Raw genomic sequence first — 19,005 nt, 5'->3', positions numbered from 1 at the left:
AAAAGTGGTCCAGTTTATATATAATATTATTTTGTTGTTAGATACGTTGCTTATTATCCAGCTATACGGCCATTAACAGCGGAATTAGCTATTGCTTTCACGGTCGTTTGACCCACTCTGGTTTTCATGTCCACATATACCAGCAATTGTATTAAATAATATTATTAATGTATGATATGTATGTACATACTGACGTATGTAACTATTATACCTATACGTATGTAATTACAATAAGGGAAAAAAATCAAAGGTGGAAGGCTGATGGTGTGAATAGGGGTGAAGAGGAAGCGGGAAGAGGGTCATGCGATACTGGGGTAGAGAAGGAGTGGTCTGGGGGTTCTTCAGGGTGGTGGTGGTGGTGGTGGATGGGTTAGACGAGTACCCCACACTCGTCCGATTCTGTATAACACCTTTGATATGATGCCTGGATTAGGCGTAATATCACTCAGTAAACTCCTCACATAACACATATAGCACTGTGGTATGTTAACCATAAATTACGAACATATGTTCAAGGTAGTGTGTTGAAATATCATACTCATCCAACGATTCGTTTAAGAGATATCTGCAAAAAAACACCGTTTGTCCACCGCTGAAATGTATAGTAGGCTAGGGTTACCACACTGATTTTCCTAATCGCACCAGATCACAGATGGGAAAAAAAAAAAAAAACGTAACAAATCTTAACAAAACATACCAACATCTAAAATATACCTAATTATAAGGAATATAATTATTTTCTTACCTTTGATTAAAGCTATAAATCCTCTTATCCCCGTGTGTCATCCCAACAAACACACACACACACACACACACACACAACCTATAGCTGCATTAGGTAAACAACATTTTCTCAATACTGTCACCTTTAAATTGAAGAGGACTGTCAACACAATGTTTAGTTTAACAAAACTCACGCTGTGAAAGGTGTAATGATGTAATGCGCTTGTCACGTTCCTCGGCTGATTAACCACCGCAAGTTCACAACAGACACACAGATTAGTGATTTTTAACTGAACATCTTGCCGCCTTCCCTTGTGGGCTGCGCAGGAGAGGGGGCAGGATAAGGAGAGTGAGACAAAAAAGACGTGGTATTCTGACGAGCATGATACCTGTTAGTTACGTGACGTTGTACGAGACAAGTTTTCATTCGAATGGAAACCGCCAGTCAATTAGGTGGAAATCATAAAACATGAGATTTGAAAAACCTTATGGACAAACAGTTTCGTACCAAATTTACTTAAAGTCGTACCAAACGTACTTTTGTTCAAACGTACCAAATCTGGTACGTTGGTATCGGAACTGGCAACCCTGTGTGTGTGTAGTAATAATAATAATAATAATAATAGTAATAATGATAAAAAAAAAAAATAAAAAAAAAAATAATAATAATAATAATAGTAATAATGATAATGAAAGTAATAATAATAATGATAATAATAATAATAATAATAATGATAATAATAATAATAATAATAATAATAATAATAATAATAATAATAATAATAATGATAATAATAATAATAATAATAATAACAATAATAAATTAATTAGCGGTTTATTAATGCAAAAGACAGCCTAAAGATGATATACATTGAAGGGACACATAGTAAAAACAGAGTTCTAGAGTATGCAAAACTACAATTAAACGTCCGAAGTCCAGCAGTTAAGTTGAAAGTTACTTTTGATGAGGCCATTATCGCAAAAGTTAGCTTTGCAATTATGAAACTAGGAAGAGTTAAATGAAATCTTTAGGGATTTTGTACCTGAAGTGCAAATAAAATCTTGAATCTGAATGTATATGTAACAAAGTTGATTACAGATTAATAGATTTGACAATATAGTAGGAATGGTGTTTTTCTTGTAACGGTCTATTGGTGGTGGGAGCTGATATGGGACAAGCTTGTTGTAGTGATGGCGGACTGCTGGTTGTGGCGGTGGGGCGCCAGCTGGGGATGGGAAGTGTCGGTATCTTGAATTGTTGAGTAGTTTGGTTGCAAATTGCTGTAACTGTAGCTGGTGTAGATCTCATACATGATCGTGATTTCTCTGGTTGGGATATCAGTTCCATATAGATCCTTCTATCCACGATCGAGTTTGAATAGGTAAAGAATAAGCAATACCCCTTTAAATTCATTATTTGCAGATTTGAAGGAAAGTTTTTGTATCTGAGGTTTTTTTTTCGGTGTTCTAAGGAAATTTCTCAAAACAATAGTGAGAGCCCTGCTGGATTGTGTCTGCACACACACACACACACACACACACACACACAGAATTTTCAGAGACATATAATTTGCTAAGGAATATTGGATGAGCATTTCACAACATGGACAAAGAAATGATGAAGAAATTGATAAGTACTAAAATAAGACCCAAATTGGAATATGCAGGAGTTGTGTGGACCCACCATGAAAAGAAACACATAAAGAAATTGGAGAGACTACAAAAAATGGCTACAAGAATGGTTCCAGATTTTAAAGGGATGACATATGAGGAGAGACTAAAAGCTATATGGATCATTGGATCTACCAACCATGGAACAGAGAAGAGAGAGAGGGGATCTGATACAAGTTTATAAATTGATTAACGGAATGGATCAAGTGGATAATGAGAAACTAATCCTGAGAAGAATATGACACTAGAAGCACAAGATCGCATAGTAAGAAACTGAGGAAGGAAAGATGTCTGAGAGATGTTAAAAAATATAGTTTCCCGCAAAGATGTGTTGAGACTTGGAACAGTTTGAGTGAGAAAGTGGTGTCAGCAACGAGTGTGCATAGTTTTAAAGAAAAATTGGATAAGTGTAGATATGGAGACGGGGCCACACGAGCATAAAGCCCAGGCCATGTAAAACTACAACTAGGTAAATACACACACACACACACACACACACTACTGCTACTGCTCCTTATTCCGTGAAGACTTCAAAACTGAAGACTTGGACGTGCAACGGGACATGAACACTCACGCTCCCTCTCTAGGCCAAACTTTATCCATGATTATTCCCTATAGATAAATATCAAAGATTATAAATATAAAATACAAATATATTTTTGAGAGGGAGGGGGATCAGAAATTTACAATGAGTGTCCTACATTACCACAACATGTATCTAGTTAGTCCTCATAAGTTACTGGTAAGGATTATTAATAATCATTGATTAAAAGATATCATGTTTACGAAATTTGTAAGGAAAATTAGGAAATCTTGAAAGATATTTGAATTTGCCGCTGTGGTAGCACCGATGAGTGAGGGCTGAGGAGACGGCGCGTGGCAGCTCCGGGCAAAGAACGCTCTGGAGTGTGAGTCTTCAGAAGCCATTCCTATAATTTTCCGGAACTACGCGGGTGAGGATTGATATTGTGTACTGTGTGGTCAGGTGTACTGCAGGTTTTCCTAAATAACTTAAAAAAGGATGCTTTATAGTCCTGATTTAACCGATTCTGAATTAGGTAGTTAGGTTAGTTTGCTGGAAGCCCTTCTAGATCTCTCGTGCTGTGGTGAACGTGGTGCGGTGTAGTATGATGGGATGTGTGACGGTAATTGTGGTGTGGTGTGATGTGTGTGTACTAAGTGATTGGTAAGTGGTGGGTTGAGTTGAGTGTGGTGTTGGGGTGTGGTGTCACTGGTGTGTTTTACTTTATTTTATAAAATTTCTCCCTGGCGCAGCTAAGGTGGGCCTCCGCTGTGGCCAGGCAGCTTCGCTTCTTTGGTGTTGTGTAGGTGTGTCAAAGAATTGGTAAATTTACAGTCTTTACCATACTCTCACTTCAGAATGAAACTGTTTATTATTTATTTACTTATTTATTTTTTTTTATTCTGGTAGCTTTCGACCCATTTTTTTTTTTATGAATCTGCACTTTATTTCCGCCGCAAATCAGTACTTTTTTTTTTTATTTCCTCCTTCCCCCCCAAAAGAAAAACAATCTATTCCCTCAGAAAGTACTATTACAATGAAAAAATAATGATTAGTACAAAACAGACTGAAATGTACCAAAAGAAAATAGTGTCATTATCACAAAGTACCACGAAAGCAATTGTCCAAATGTTTTGCTTACCACTTTAGATAGTACTCGCCGCCACTGCTGGTTACCACTGGTTACGCCAACCTATTGAAACTTATTTAATCAAAACTAACCTAACCCTAATCTAACATAGTTGAGGCGACACATACTGCAAGTAAATATTCCTCAGAACAAATTAACTTTATCTAACCCAATTAAACTGATACAGCCGAAACAAACTAGTCTGACCTGACTAGCAACGCTAGAAAAGATTAATATGAAGTCGTTACCTAATTTGTCTTCATAAATTCTGGTGATAGAATGGAAATAATTTAAGTGTCATCCTGCCCATTTAGACATCTTCCATAGACTGATTCAAATCCAGTCACTTCCCTTCACAAAGCACTCTGATTGGCTAGATTTATCCTATATTTTTTCACTTCACGATAGTTTAACTACGTCCGAGGTAGCCTGTGAGATGCCTGCAGCTCACAGCTCACGTCAGTCAACAGCCAGTGCTGTTCTTGTCCCTGTTTTCTTAAGGATTGACATGAACTGTGAACTGCAAGCATCTCACTTATTACCTCAGTGACACAATTAAACGTTCATGAAATTACAATCCATCTTTGCACCGGTAAGTACTCAATTGATCTTACAATTTTTATTGGTCGGTGTCTGCATACTCAAACAAAAAAAACAATCACCATGATTGATCTCACATGTGCCCAAATTATATGACAATATGCACATACAAACAAAGACACCTAATAGTGTTCCTTAGTGCCCATTAGTCTATCTCACGTACGAGTGTTGCAGCACATTAGCTCGTCCCCCACCTAAATATAGAAAATCTTTTAAAATTGTTGGCAACATTATAAACAATTGCGATGGGTACGTACAGGTTCAAATTACTTGACATGAGATGAGAAAAATAAGAAATGCCTTGCTGATTATGATGAAAAACTAAAAATACCAAAGATTTGGCGTTGGTGTTGGTGTAACTGGGCGTTTGGGGGCTTGTCATTTACTGATGCCAGCCATCTATCTAGCTGATGTTTGAAGGAGTCATTGAATACTCCTGTCATCTCCCTGATGGCCTTTGGCACAGCATTAAACAGATGTGCCCCATTCCTTGTAAATGAGTGGTATACGACTGTCGCCACTTTGTAGGTGGTGGCTTGTGTCCTCCTTATGTAGCACAGTTGCCCTTTTCTCGGGTGGTGGTTCACTTGAAAGCCTACATCAGGTACCAGTTTTTCTAGGGTCTTCCACACATAGATCACTAGGCACCTGTCACGGCTTCTCTGCAGTGAGTACAGGCTAAGGTGGTGTAGCTGCTCCCAGTAATCCATATGCTGGAGGCCCCAGATTTTACTATGTAGTAAAGGACCTCTTAGAGCTTATAATGTAATATTTCCCATGTCTTGTTTAATGACCAAAGCTGGCTGCATTTCTGTAGTCTGGGGATGAGTTCTATAGTGTTAATATGCAATTCCCCTCACTAGTCTGAAAGATCCTGAGAATCAACTGCTTCCCCCTGTCTATGCATAGTTGTGTAGTCTATTTCTGCATCTTGAATATCCTTGTGTAAGTGTAACAGCAGTCAGGGTTACTTTGTGGTGACTTTCTTGCAGTAGTGGAACTTTATTCTGGTTGTTCCTTGAATATAAGCCTCTGCTGTGAGCTGTAATGTGTTTTATTAGTAGGCCCATGGGCACCTTTTTTCCCCAAGTTTCTGGTCTTTTCTTATGGATTATAAGATTAGTCATCAGTTTCTGTAATTTTTTTTGCTGGGACATCAGCATCTCCACATTGTTTCCTAAAAAGTGAAGTTTTCATTCTCCATTGAGTATTTCCTCTCCACATGGTTATGATTCTGTGGCATGTTTGTTCTGCCTTGTGGCTCAGGGTGGTGGCGTTTGTTCTCCCATTTGGGTGTCTCCTGCACGGGATGCCTTCTCATTATCTCCATTAAGTATCTGCAATCAGGGTTTGTGCACACTTATTTGTGTTGGGAGTATCTACACATGATAATATGAAAAGCAATGCACTGACTACCTTCTTTGCATCCTATTCTCTTGATGTTTCACAAATTTCATGCGCACTCTGGAATGTGAAAAGGGACACCCTTCACCATTTGTTCCATACCTGCAGTTTCCATGTCAGTATCGTCTGCAGACTGGTTTTGGTCTCGAGAATTCTGAGGTTTATCGCGCTGTAGAATCATTGTTGGTGTGCTTGGTGTGTGGTTTGTGCTGTGCCACCCACAGGTCTTTGACTGGAAGTTGGCTGGTGGTCATTTTCTATCCCAGATGTTTGGTGCTAGGGTTTAGATCCATGTCCTCAGGGGAATTTTCTAATTCCATGTTTTCCCCAGTATTTCCTTCTGCATTGTTGGCAGATGCTAGTTGTCTGGCCTGTTTCTTTGTAGTATCCATTGCCTCACTTACCTCTGTTGTTGATTCTGGGTTGGCATACTTCTCAAAACTGCATTTTCACATTACGATCCCACGTTCACCACCTTATCCACTATGCCACCGCCTGCATTTCTGGTATGTGCTTGGTAGACATAGGAGAATGTATAGAGGCACATGTAGTGTATCCAGTTTTTGCACTCCACTCACTGGAGTGTGAATTTGAGGTCAATGCTTTGGCCACATGTGCCACAGCAACCTTGGTCCCTGTAGCTGTTGTTTTCCTGGTAACCTGGGAGTTGGTTAAGGTAGTCTAGGTGGCCCAAGTTCGAATCTTTGCCAAACCGAGTTGCCCGGTGGGAGATGTAACATTCTCCCGTCTATTCTAGCTGTGCCATATGACATAAGCTGTTGTGGCACCTAGTGGAATAACTTCCTTAACTTGACTGCTAATATGTCATTGCATGTTCAGTTGGTTTTTTTTGTGAAAGTACACACAGACTTCCACTGGTCACAAGTTGATACCAGGAGTCTTATGCTATGATTATTTACAATGTTGGTAAACTTAATAGTGCTTTGTTGTCCATAATTTTATGAATAAACCTGAGGTCCCCAGCTCCATTTGTTGTTGTGAGCAAGGCTTCTTTGGTGTTGGATGAGTGGTTTGTGGTGTGTTGTGGGGACTGTGTGAATGGTGTGTGGTAGAGTATGAAATGTGGTGGTGGTGTGTGCAGAGTAAAAAAAAAAAAAGCCTGATTTTATAACAAGAATCTAGAATTAGAAATAAAGGGTTATGATTAGAAGGGTGGCAGCTTGAAGAGAGGAGGTGGCTGAAGCTTCAAAATCCATACTTATAATTCCCAGGATTTAGAAAGTGAGAGATGGCTGGAGAGCAGGCAGCAGTTGACATCACTCCCAACAAGGATGGAGGGGTGCTGAAGCAGGTGAGCTGATTAACAATTGGTTGAGTCCTTGTGCATCATGCTGTGAAGGTTCTTGTTTCATTACTTGTATTCGTACAGGTGATGGGTGTTATGGCATGACTATCATAGGATTCAGTGTTGTAATGGGATATTTTGTTAATGGGTTATTCATTTGTAGCACTGTGAGTTTTCAGTTATATCTGTTCTACTAAATTGTAAGAGTTTCATTCATAAAATCAAGTTATGAAATGTAATCATATGAGATTTTCTTAAATAAATGTGCAATGTATTTATTTACTTGTGTGATCAAAGAATTTCTTTACAGTTTTCAGCAAAGACTTTGCAAATTTATATGTTCTGAATCTTCTTGTCAGCATATTAAAGTAGTAATATTAATTTAAGAACCTTGTATAACAAGAAATATAAGAACATTCAGAGCTTCACAGAAGCTTAATACACAATAATTAAAAAGGATGTCAACCTCACATCTTTAAATCTGCAGGTGTTGCAATCTGGAGAAGGAGAAGAGGGGCCATTGCATGGTGACAAGGTGTATGTACACTATGTAGGCACCCTCCTGGAAGATGGGTCCAAGTTTGATTCTAGTCGAGACAGAGGAGAGCGTTTTTCCTTTACTTTAGGCAAAGGTAAGAAAATTAATTACACAAGTACAGCCAGCCTTCAACAAGGCGATCACTATCAACATTTGCTGATTGGCACTAGAAGGGAAACACATTGTGATTTGATTTTTTTTTTGAGTTTCCTAGAGTTCAAACTTTACTCATCAACTTACCATGCTATGTAGACACACATTTGTGCCACTCACCATACTAACCCACATTCCCTCCAATTTCCAGTACAGGGATTTCTCAATTTATGCATGTTTAGAATATGCGTTCATGGAATAACACGAGGTAAAAAGCCTAGTAATTTTTTCATATTACTCATATATGGATTATTTAGGATAACACGATGTCAAGAAAATCAAGTTAAGCGGCTGGTTTATTTCCGTGATGTGGACACTGGGCTGTATTCCACAAACCATCATAGCTATGACAAATTCTTTATTTTAGACATAAATCCATCTATAATATGCTCTGACCTTGCGATGTAGTCATAAGTGTTGAGACAAATTTATCTATGACATCTTGTGACATAGTCATAGTGCTAAGACAGGGTTAACCCTGTTATAGCATAACCAGTGACCATCTTAACTCTTGTCAACATTGTGGAAACATGGCTGTATGTCCCGTAACACGATCCCCAACAATTTTTATTGATGATTTAGTAATAAATATCAGTAATGTTGATTAAATGATGTCCTTCTTTGATGTAGTAATCTATTATTATAAATTGCTGCCAGGAGGAGTATGATCAGTTTTCCCAAAACTCTAACAAACTTTACTCCAAGCGGTCTGCGTGTGACATGTTGTTGGGCATAACCTTCTCTATATCATGTTTCTTTTGTTTGGATACTGTCTAACTATTCCCAAAAGTAGCAATATGATGTCAAAATAATTTTGATCAAAGAAAGTTATGTCAAGATCCTATTTCTTTCTATGTTTTTAATATTGACAAATACTGAGCCTTATGAGGGTCAGTTGAGTGATGGTTAGTCTGGGGATTCTGTGAAACCTGATAATAAATATATAAAGTAAGTCCCTACCAGGTGTCACCAGGTGTTCCCCATGTGTATTGCCAACATGCTGTATCCTTCAACTTAATGTTAGTTGAATGCAATCCTCCAGGCTTGGTATGTATTATACAGTTTAGTTTAGTAATCATGTTCACTTTATGCAATTTTTACATTACATGATCTTTTCAAGAATGTATTGATTGCATAATTTGAGAAATCCCAGTATTTGTGTTGGTGTGGCATTATATAAAGTGGTGTTGCATCAAAGAACATTTTTTTGGGAATATTTTATCATGCTGTATATTTGGTGTTGATATACATTTGGACTACAGGTGAAGTGATCAAGGCCTGGGACCTTGGTGTGGCCTCAATGAAGAAGGGGGAGCTGGCTAGGCTGACCTGCAGGAGTGACTATGCCTATGGGGAGCAGGGCAGCCCACCCAAAATCCCAGCTAATGCCACACTTGTCTTTGAGGTTAGACTGCATTTCTCAAATAGAGGAGTTATTGTCTTGATTTTATTCCCACTGTCATAGTCTGCATTTATTCATAGTATGCTTATGGATAGGAAAGTTAGAACTTGTAAGTTTAATAACTGAAAATTAATGTAGATCCATATAAACTACATAGTCAGGGCCATGTGTATGATTATTTTTCAATTGGGGAATTAAAGAAATTAATGTATTTTTCTGTTATTTTTATTGAGATAGGTTGAGCTGTTTGAATGGCACGGAGAAGACTTGAGCCAAAAGAAAGATGGTGGCATCATCCGCAGAAATGTCACAGCAGGAGAGGGCTACCAGACACCTAATGATGGTGCCTTGTTGAATGGTGAGTAAAGAGCAGCAATCTTTATTTTAGTCTGTCTCCACTCATAGGCTTCCATGCATAGGCTAAGGAATAGGACCAGAGTACAGTTGTGGGAAAATGCCTTAGTGGTTAGAGAAAATCAAGTTGAGAGAAAATAATGAAGGCAATAAAACTGGAGACTTAGAGTGATGATTTATACTTCCTCTAATATAGTTACTATTATTTGTAGCTTAAAGTTCAGACATTGTTTTTATCAAATCTGTTCTAAGCCTTCCTGATTTCTCTAGTTGACAACTATGTCAGGAAGCTCTAGTCTCACTTTTTTTTTTTCTCTCCTGAATATAAACTATTATAATATTTTGTGTTTGTATTTTCTAGTGCACATCATTGGTCAAGTCAATGGAACAGTGTTTGATGAGAGAGATGTAAAGTTTCCTCTTGGTGAAGGTTCTGAATACAACATTCCTGAAGGCTTGGAAACTGCCCTTGAAAAATTCAAGAAAGGTGAAAAGTCCGTCATAAAGCTTTCACCGAAGGTATTTTTCTCTTCCACTGATATTGCTTGATACACGATTGTATCTGTCATCCTCATCGTCGTCACTCTTGAAATGTTACATTTCATATTTCGTCCCAAAATATTGCATAGACACTGCCTTGTTTTGAAATATTATGCTATATGCTAGAGAACCCTGGATAGTAAATTATCTCATTCTTTGTGTTTGTTTCAGTGAAAGGAAAATATTGTGTTGCAAGTAATTATTTATGTTACTAATTTTATAATTCTCTTTTAGCATTTTCTGCTTGTGTAGATTTAACAAATGTTACTGTTCCATGATACAGTATGCCTTTGGAGCTGAGGGAAATCCTTCCCTTGGAGTGCCACCTGGTGCCTCAGTGGAGTATGAGGCTGAGCTGTGTAGTTTTGAGAAGGCCAAGGAGTCTTGGGAGATGGATCAAGCAGAAAAGATTGAACAAGCCAAGACTTGCAAAGAGAGAGGGACACAGTTCCTGAAAGCAGAAAAATACAAGCTTGCAGTGAAACAATACAAAAAGATTATTGATCTGCTGGAATATGATGCTGGTAAGCCACAGACCACCTACTGCTTGCATTGTTGTCTATTATAGTGTCTATCAGGTTTTCTACCCTCTAGGCACACCATTGGGAAGCGACTCATCCTGGAGTGGAAAGTGAATGCACACCTGAATTTTGCTAATGACTCGATAATAGTTATAGATGCACAGGAATGAAATCATAGTTAGTTCAGATTTCTTGCATTGCTGTTTTGCCATTATTTGGAATAGTAGCAGAATTTCTTGATTGCATTTGAATTTTCATTCTGGTTGATTAAATTATGTATTGTATAATTCCACAAGTCACTAAATGCATATAGCTTCATGTTAAATTTCAATTGATAGTTTGTTTATATACCAAACTGAGAACCCCTTAAATATTGATAGCCATGGCAAAGCATTACAGCTTTTCTCATTATTGGATTAAACATGGGAAATGTCACCAAATTTTCTTGCTCTCTATTTGTTAGCGTTTCAATGAGCAAAGAATAGAGACAGTATGTCTCGGGCTCAGTTGCTGAGGGTATGTAGCCATGCTATCTGCCAGTTGATAAGTGGCACCAAATGTTCAGCTTACAAATCTTAGTTTTGCATTATTTTAAGTGAATTTTAACCTTCCTGACAATAACTTCAGATTTCTTGTGTGTATTATGGAAACAATACTCCCTCTTGCATCTTTAGCAAAGCATGATTATGTTGGTACTTAGTTGATGACATTATTAGCATAAAGTTTAGAGTGAACTTTAAAAACATGGATGCTACAAAAGGTAAGTAAAATATATAAATCAAAATTGTTGTTTAGCTGACAATATGGAGTTTGAGAAGTAAACAAAAAAAATCATGAAAACAATTTTTTCATGAAAGCATTTAAATATTAACACAAAAGTAATACAGATGGATGTTTATAATTGTACTTCATTTGATGTAAAAATTTGCTGAGTCTTTTTAGGAGTATAAGCCTCCAGTCACACTGAGTTGAGTAGAATAATTATCAAGTGCCACTCTTTCCTCTGTGGGCACCGACTCCACTTCTTCTGAGGACGGCAGTGACTCAGGGGAGGAAGCCAGCAGTGAAGCCAACACCAAGGGTAGTACTTTAGATAGGAGTATGACAAATTTTCTTCTTTATTGAAATTTTACAGTATGGCAACTGCACTCAACTATCTGCTGTTTGTTTTATAAATCATACTGAAAAAATTTTTCAACATAATTTGGAAGTAGCATTGATGCATCTCATAAGTACATCCTTAGGTTGTTCCATAGTTATGTTGATTGTTTAAGAAACCTTGACTATTATGATATTAAAGCAGTGTTTCCCAACCTTTTCGCAGCGATTACCCAAAAATACAATTTCACAATTATCCATTACCCCAATGAACAAATACTCGTAATATAGGAAAAAAAGTAACTCTATTTCATACTTCAAAAACAGACAAAATAGAAACTATGCAACACAATAATGCAAATCTATAATACGAAAAGAAGTAATTTTAGTTCATACATAGAAAGCAGAAAAAATTAATAGAAATCTTCATTGAAATTATATGAAAATGTAAACTGATTGCCTCATCCCATGCCAAACATCCATTACCCCAAAAATATGGGGTCATTACCCCACTGGGGTAATTTACCCCTAGGTTGGGAACCACTGTATTAAAGCCTTAGTTTAATGCTGAGGCAAAACATTCTTATCTACTCTTGTTTGGAAACCAACTATTTCAGTTTAGCAGAGTTCAATCTAGTACTTAAAAGTTCATTGTTGGTAATGTTACTTTATCTCGGCTTTCCCATTTTCCTATCTTTGTTACTGCTTTCTGTTTTATCATACACCCTAGAGATCCAACCACTATCCTTGCTTGCATGGTCCCCTCTTCTTATATCTTCCATATTTCCACAGTTGCACAGGATTGAACTGAGAAATCTGAATGTATAATCTCCTTCATTGTCTGTGTTTAGCCTACAATTCTACTGACCATAATTTTTTTTTTCTACTTATGAACAATAGAATATTGACCTCTTTACTTCTTTTCAGGCTCTATCACTTTATTATTCAGTAATAATTTTACTCATTCAGGCACATTTATCAGCTTTTGTTGGTCACACATATCTTACAAAGAGAAGATTTTATTACTTTTTTCCTCAACATTGCCACTTTGCTAGACACTTCATAAAGCACAGGCTATAATAAGGATTTTGGTTGCAAATTAAGGTATATTTGTTCCATTCTGATGCTGCAACTGTTATTTTCACAACATACCAACTTAATTTTGCTGGTTGTGCTTCTTGATGCTTTATGACAAGAACACAATGTTGTTCCTTATATAAGGAAAGACATTCTATGCATCTCACTGCCACCCCCCCCCCTCTCTCTCTCTCTCTCTCTCTCTCTCTCTCTCTCTCTCTCTCTCTCTCTCTCTCTCTCTCTCTCTCTCTCTCTCTCTCTCTGCTGATCCACATCTCTTCAAAATATTCAACTTCCTCAATTCTTAAAGGAAGTTAAATTGCAAGAGCCTGATGCTTGTGTAATGTTTTATCTTGTTTCTGTCTTTTTAGACCTTTGTGATAAATTTCAAATAATGTTTTAGGTTTGGATGATGAAAAGAAAGCAGAAAGTCAAAGTGTTCTACTAGCCGGACACCTCAATCTCTCCATGGTATACTTGAAGCTAAAAGATTACTCCTCTGTCCTGGAGCACGCCACCAAGGCAATAGGCATGGATCCCAACAGTGTCAAAGCATATTTCAGAAGAGGCCAGGTAAGTCTTTATTAAGTATCTTATCTGTACTGATGAATTATGATAGTGTGCTCATCAGCTGTTCCAGGCATCTGCAGTTTACTTTGACGTGGAAACAATTTGAAACTTCATTCAACTCTTGGTTATTGCAAGGGTTATGTACCTGGAGATGTTGCGTTATTCAAGTGTAATTTTCCCATAGGCAATATAGGAGCAGAAACAAATATTGTGATGAAAGCACAAGCTTAAGGGGTCATAAGAAGAAGAAGAAGCAGCAGCCAATGCTGGTTGGCAATGAACAAATGCCTCCTTCTGATCTCCTACTTTGTTTTTGGTTTTCCATGCAAAATTTTACTTTGCTTCATAAAACAATTGTTTCTTTGTGGCGAAACTTATTGAAAGCTAATAAAAATATTCTTTTATTACCATTTAATGTATGTACAGTGAGGACTTGGTTCTCAAACGTCTCAAACTTTTTGATATTTGAACGCAAAAGTTTGATGTGGTCCCAAAAAATATCTGGTACTTGAACATTTGCATATGTAGTTGTAAACAGAGTCTCCTGGCCTCTCCCTCCCCACTGTAGTGCCGCCGCCAGTTGTTCCAACACAGTCGTGAGAACAACAGTCTCCTGTTTTCTATCCGTAGATTTCATTAAGGAACTTACAATGGCACCAAAGAGGTTTCATAGTGGTGAAAATAAGGAATCTAGTGAGAGTGTAAGTGTTGTGAGCCACAGACCTCCGCAGGAATCACACCAGATGATGAGTTACTAGATGTTATCATGAATGATCACTCATCCGCCAACAAACAACCTCCCTCCTCCTCCTCACCCTTTTCCCTGCCTCTTTTACTTTATCCATCACTATAGTCCGTTCATCCAAAGAATCCAGACCGAAACTGCTAGTTCGGTTGGCAGCCCTGCCCACCCCTGCCGCCACTAAACCTTCCCGACACTTAAATTTTCTTCAAATACATTTATTTTTCTTCACTTAACTCAATAGATATACAAGTTTATAGCTTGAAGAAAAATAAATGTAATTGAAGAAAATTTAAGTGGCGGGAAGGTTTAGTGGCGGTAGGGATGGGCAGGGCTGCCAACCGAACTAGCAGTTTCGGCCTGGATTCTTTGGATGAATGGACTATAGGCTTCAATTACAGTAAGTGCAAATCAAACTGTAAGAAAAATAATAAATGATAAATAAAAAAAAACATTGAAATTTTTGTAAACAAAAGGGATGGTCCTCCATAGCATGTGTTACTTTTTATGGCTTTGAATTTTTATTATTTTGTTTGTTTGTTGCTATCAAATTATGATATTCAGTGAATCGCAAAATTTTAGTGAGAGTTGGGAGTAATGGCGGTTTTTTTTTTTTATTTATTTCACAGCCTTTATTTCAATCTGAAAAAAAAAAAAAATACCATACATACATTGTTGTTATATCTACATTTTGATTGGTTAAAAGTTCCTTTTTTGTGTTTAGTTTCCAGGAAAAATTTCCTATTTATATTCCATCTTTTGAAAATTTCCTCCAATGTTGAAATAGCCCTTTAGTTATACTTTCCATTGATATCTTACAAAAGACGATCAGATTTGTAACAAATTTTGTGAAAATTTTTGAAGCAAAAACACCAAGATATCGGTTCCTAAAGATTTTTTCTCACTTCATCACTGTCCTGCTGTTTGTATTTGTTTGATTGGCATGAAATCTTTGCACAGTATTTTTTATACCATGTTTACTCTCTGGAGTGGGATAAGGCATCTGGTAGACCCTTGTAAAAAGGGATTAATCACTCAGAAGTGAGGGTTTCAGGAGGCGCCACCTCCCAACATGACGTGCGTGCTCCTACTCTCGTGTATGGTTGAGTACTGATGAGAGGAGTGAGAGGGAAGACAGATGTTCTATCATATAGTAGAATGCCAAATGACAACATTTACACAAAAGAAAACGCATTTTTCTATATAAATTCCTTATGTACGAGCTGTGATGCACATTGCACGTGGTAGCACGTGAGTCATATTATGATGCAACAACGCGGGTATTTAAATGCTTCCCAGGAGAGGTTTTCTGGCATTTTAGATGGAGAAAAAAAAGAAAAACCTCAGGGTGTCTAGGGGAGATTGAGCGAAGAAAACAAATTTCTTAGATTTCTCAGATATTCATCAAATTTCACTCCTGGACCAGACCTTTAAGGTTTTACTAAAGTTGGAATGAATTACCTGATTATAGGTATTAGTAGTCTAACTTTTTGATACTTAAACAGCCATTTGGAATGAATTAGGTTTGAGTATTGAGTCTCCACTGTATAAGACAGTAACCCTTCTTTGGGAGGTGGTGTTACCAACACCCTGCTAGCAACCTCATTGCCATGGCAGCAGTGTCTCCCTATACATTGATGAATACCATTTTGTGGCTGGAACTAGCTCCACTTGCTGTTAAGTATCTTGGATCCTGGCCCTAAGCATTTCAGTACGATTCCCACCAGAAGCAGAATGGGTGTGTGTGATGTCATCAAGTTGAGTTAACCTGCATTAAATCAAATAATTGTATTATTTAATCATGTCTCATTAAATATATGTGTGTTAAATTGAAATTGCATTTTTCAAACTTATGTTCATCAAGAGTTGACTGTATTAAAATTTTTTTAAATTAAAAAGTCTAAAAGTATATTAGTCATTCATGTAACTAGATGAATTCAACTCAAGTTCATTTAGCAGATCTAGATTACTTACTGTTTTAGTTAAGCTAGGAATTTCTGCTATTTTGGAAGTGACTTAGTTATGGTGATCTTTGATTCCAGGCACAGCTGAGCATGGGTGATCCTGCACTGGCACAGAAAGATTTCCAGTCTTGTCTTAATCTTGAGCAGAACAACAAAGCAGCCAAGCAGCAGCTGATGATTTGTGCACAGAAAATCAAGGCAGACAAGATGAGAGAAAAGCAGCTATATGGTGGAATGTTTGAAAAGTTTGCAAAGCAGGATATGGAGGTATGTTCTACATCTTTGCCTTCTATTAGTTGATTTTGTATATATTTTCTTGTTAGTTTTACTGGGATTATTCTTTTACAGGATTGAATTTATCCTTAAACATAATTTACTAAGAATAAACATCATGCCTGCAATATTAAGTTTACTCATTGCTGTATCTACTCTACATTTTGATGAAATCTTGATATATATTTGCAGAAAAAGAAGACCGAGACCAAGATGGATACCACTGAAGAAAAGTCTGAAGAAAAGCCAGAAGTTGTTAGCTAACTGACTTCCTGCATATTCTTAGATTATGTTTGGCATCAATATTAATGTGGTCAGCAAAATTTAGAGAAGTATACATTCAAAATTTCTGATGTAAATGTGAAATATTCAAGCCTTGCCTTATTCTCTGGTGAAAGCATACCTAAGACTGATTTCCTTCCATTGCCATTGTGAGGGAAGTCTGCTGTTCTGCTCTCGTGTGCAGATTATTATTAATTTTTATATGTTTACATCATGATGCTGAATGTGGTTAATCAAATTGTGGGTAGAGATCTTATGTAATTTTTAAAAAAATTTTATGTATTGTGGAGCTATTTATTTTGATAAATATCCAGCAAGATCTACGGTGATTGTGTGGACCATTTTTCATTCCTATGGAAGTTTGTAATTGTAGCTGTGCAAAAGGATCTTAATGTTTGAATTTTGATACTTTTGAAAACTACTAGCACTGCTATATATAGAACAGAAAAATGAACTTGAAGTCTAGTGAGTCAAGTTTTTAACAAGCAGCAAGACATTACATCATATGTAGAGCACATTTACATCTGAAGGAACTCTGATACATTTCATGCCTGACAAGTTATTATTTAATTTGGATGGAACAGAAATGTAGTATATGTCACTCTTTTAGGTGACTAATTTTTATTTACATTTTAACTTCAGTACTTACACTATTACTAGATTAATAAGTGATTTTTGAATTGATGTTTGTGGTGTTACAGACTGAACAGTTGTTGTCTGAATTGTTTCAAGTTACATCTCATCTGAGAACACACAGTGATTGTTGGTGTAGATTTGTTATTATTTTAGTTATCTTGTTCAGCATTTTGCTCCTAATAAAGACTGTGATGACACCAATTGCCCCCTTGAGACAGCATTTGCTTGACAACTCTGTTGGTATAACATATGTCAATAAAAAATGCTTGATTAATCTCACAAAGTGCTGTTTTGATAGGGATGGATGAAGCCACCTGAATTTGAAATTTGAGAAAGATATTTGTAGTCATTGGTTGTAATTTTAGTTATTTTCCAAGTATTACATTATTTTATGAAGATGTTAAAGATATTTGTGAACAAGGTCTGCAGTTATGAGTGTGGAATGTGAGGTGCTAGAGTAACCAAACTTATGGGAAGACCAGGTAAGGATTTTTAAGAGATTAAAAGAATTTCTAGGATGATAATAGATGGACAGGTGAATAGAGTTAGGACAGTGCCTTCTGCATTAGAATAATAGAGCATGATGATAATGAGGGCATTTTGTGCTGTTTTTTGTTGTAGATGATTTAGGTAGTTTTGATTGATAGGATTCATGTGGGTGATCTTTGGCCAGCTGACAATAGCTTAAAAAATTACCAGTTTGAGGTAGGACTTGAATTTGAATCCTTAAGACCACCCTATCCAAGCTTGGACTATCAGGATTCTTGAGACCAACATGTCCAAGCTTGGACTATCAGGCCTTAGGATGTTAATGAATATATTGATTATGAGTATTGCTTCACATTAAAGTTCTGTCTGGTGGAGTTTGATTTGTTGTGATTAGTGTAAAGATGTCTAAATTGAATTGAGTTGCTGGTTCATCAAGGGATAGGTCAATAGATAGCATCCTTAAAATTATAAGTGATTTCTATGAGAAAGGGCTACTATGTTAATACAAACTATCCAGACCAATCAGGATCTGTCCAGAAATATTTTGATTCATCAATATCATAGATTTATTGAATAACTGACCGTAACGCTGCTTCAGGTTGCCTGTAAATTCTTCATGCCACTCCATACAACTTGATGCTGAATGTTGGACCAGTTCTTGCATAACGTGCACTCATCTGATAAGACCACACAGCAATTACAGGTAAGTTTAATTAGTGGTATATTTGTGTTTTTAAATCATAATTTTTATTGGTTGAAGGAAGCAGTAGTACCATGTTCTTCAGAATCTCCCACTAGTCCTTATCTCCTTTCTCCAACAGACCCTCACTCCTTAATGTAACTAATATGAAGTACCTTGAATCCTTATCTCTCTCTCTCATTGTGTGTGTGTGTATATATATATATATATATATATAAATATATTGTATGTTACCCTACAATGAGGGTCAGCGACAGCCAGTTTGTGGATCATAGTGTATGACCTGTAAAGTCTGGAACAGTACAGCTTG

At 36.9% G+C, this 19,005-nt stretch overlaps 1 protein-coding gene across 2 annotated transcripts; it reads left to right on the top strand.

Annotated features, from left to right (window-relative positions):
- Positions 1–3,236: 3,236 nt before the first annotated feature.
- LOC123508212 (peptidyl-prolyl cis-trans isomerase FKBP4-like) lies at positions 3,237–17,789 on the top strand. Of its 2 annotated transcripts, XM_045261748.1 has the most exons (11): positions 3,237–3,347; positions 7,283–7,362; positions 7,844–7,988; positions 9,310–9,452; positions 9,687–9,807; positions 10,165–10,322; positions 10,627–10,867; positions 11,874–11,945; positions 13,443–13,612; positions 16,394–16,582; positions 16,781–17,789. In XM_045261748.1, exons 2-11 carry the CDS (start codon positions 7,300–7,302, stop codon positions 16,850–16,852), a joined length of 1,374 nt encoding a protein of 457 aa, XP_045117683.1. In that variant the 5' UTR covers positions 3,237–3,347; positions 7,283–7,299; the 3' UTR covers positions 16,853–17,789. The 2 variants fall into 2 exon arrangements, with proteins under 2 accessions (XP_045117683.1, XP_045117684.1); XM_045261749.1 differs by lacking the exon at positions 11,874–11,945.
- Positions 17,790–19,005: the final 1,216 nt, after the last annotated feature.

This window comes from Portunus trituberculatus, chromosome 24, assembly GCF_017591435.1.
Source record: "Portunus trituberculatus isolate SZX2019 chromosome 24, ASM1759143v1, whole genome shotgun sequence".
Taxonomy (NCBI): domain Eukaryota; kingdom Metazoa; phylum Arthropoda; class Malacostraca; order Decapoda; family Portunidae; genus Portunus; species Portunus trituberculatus.
The sequence above is the reverse complement of the archived record's forward strand: the minus strand, read 5'-3'. Positions and strand labels throughout refer to the sequence as shown.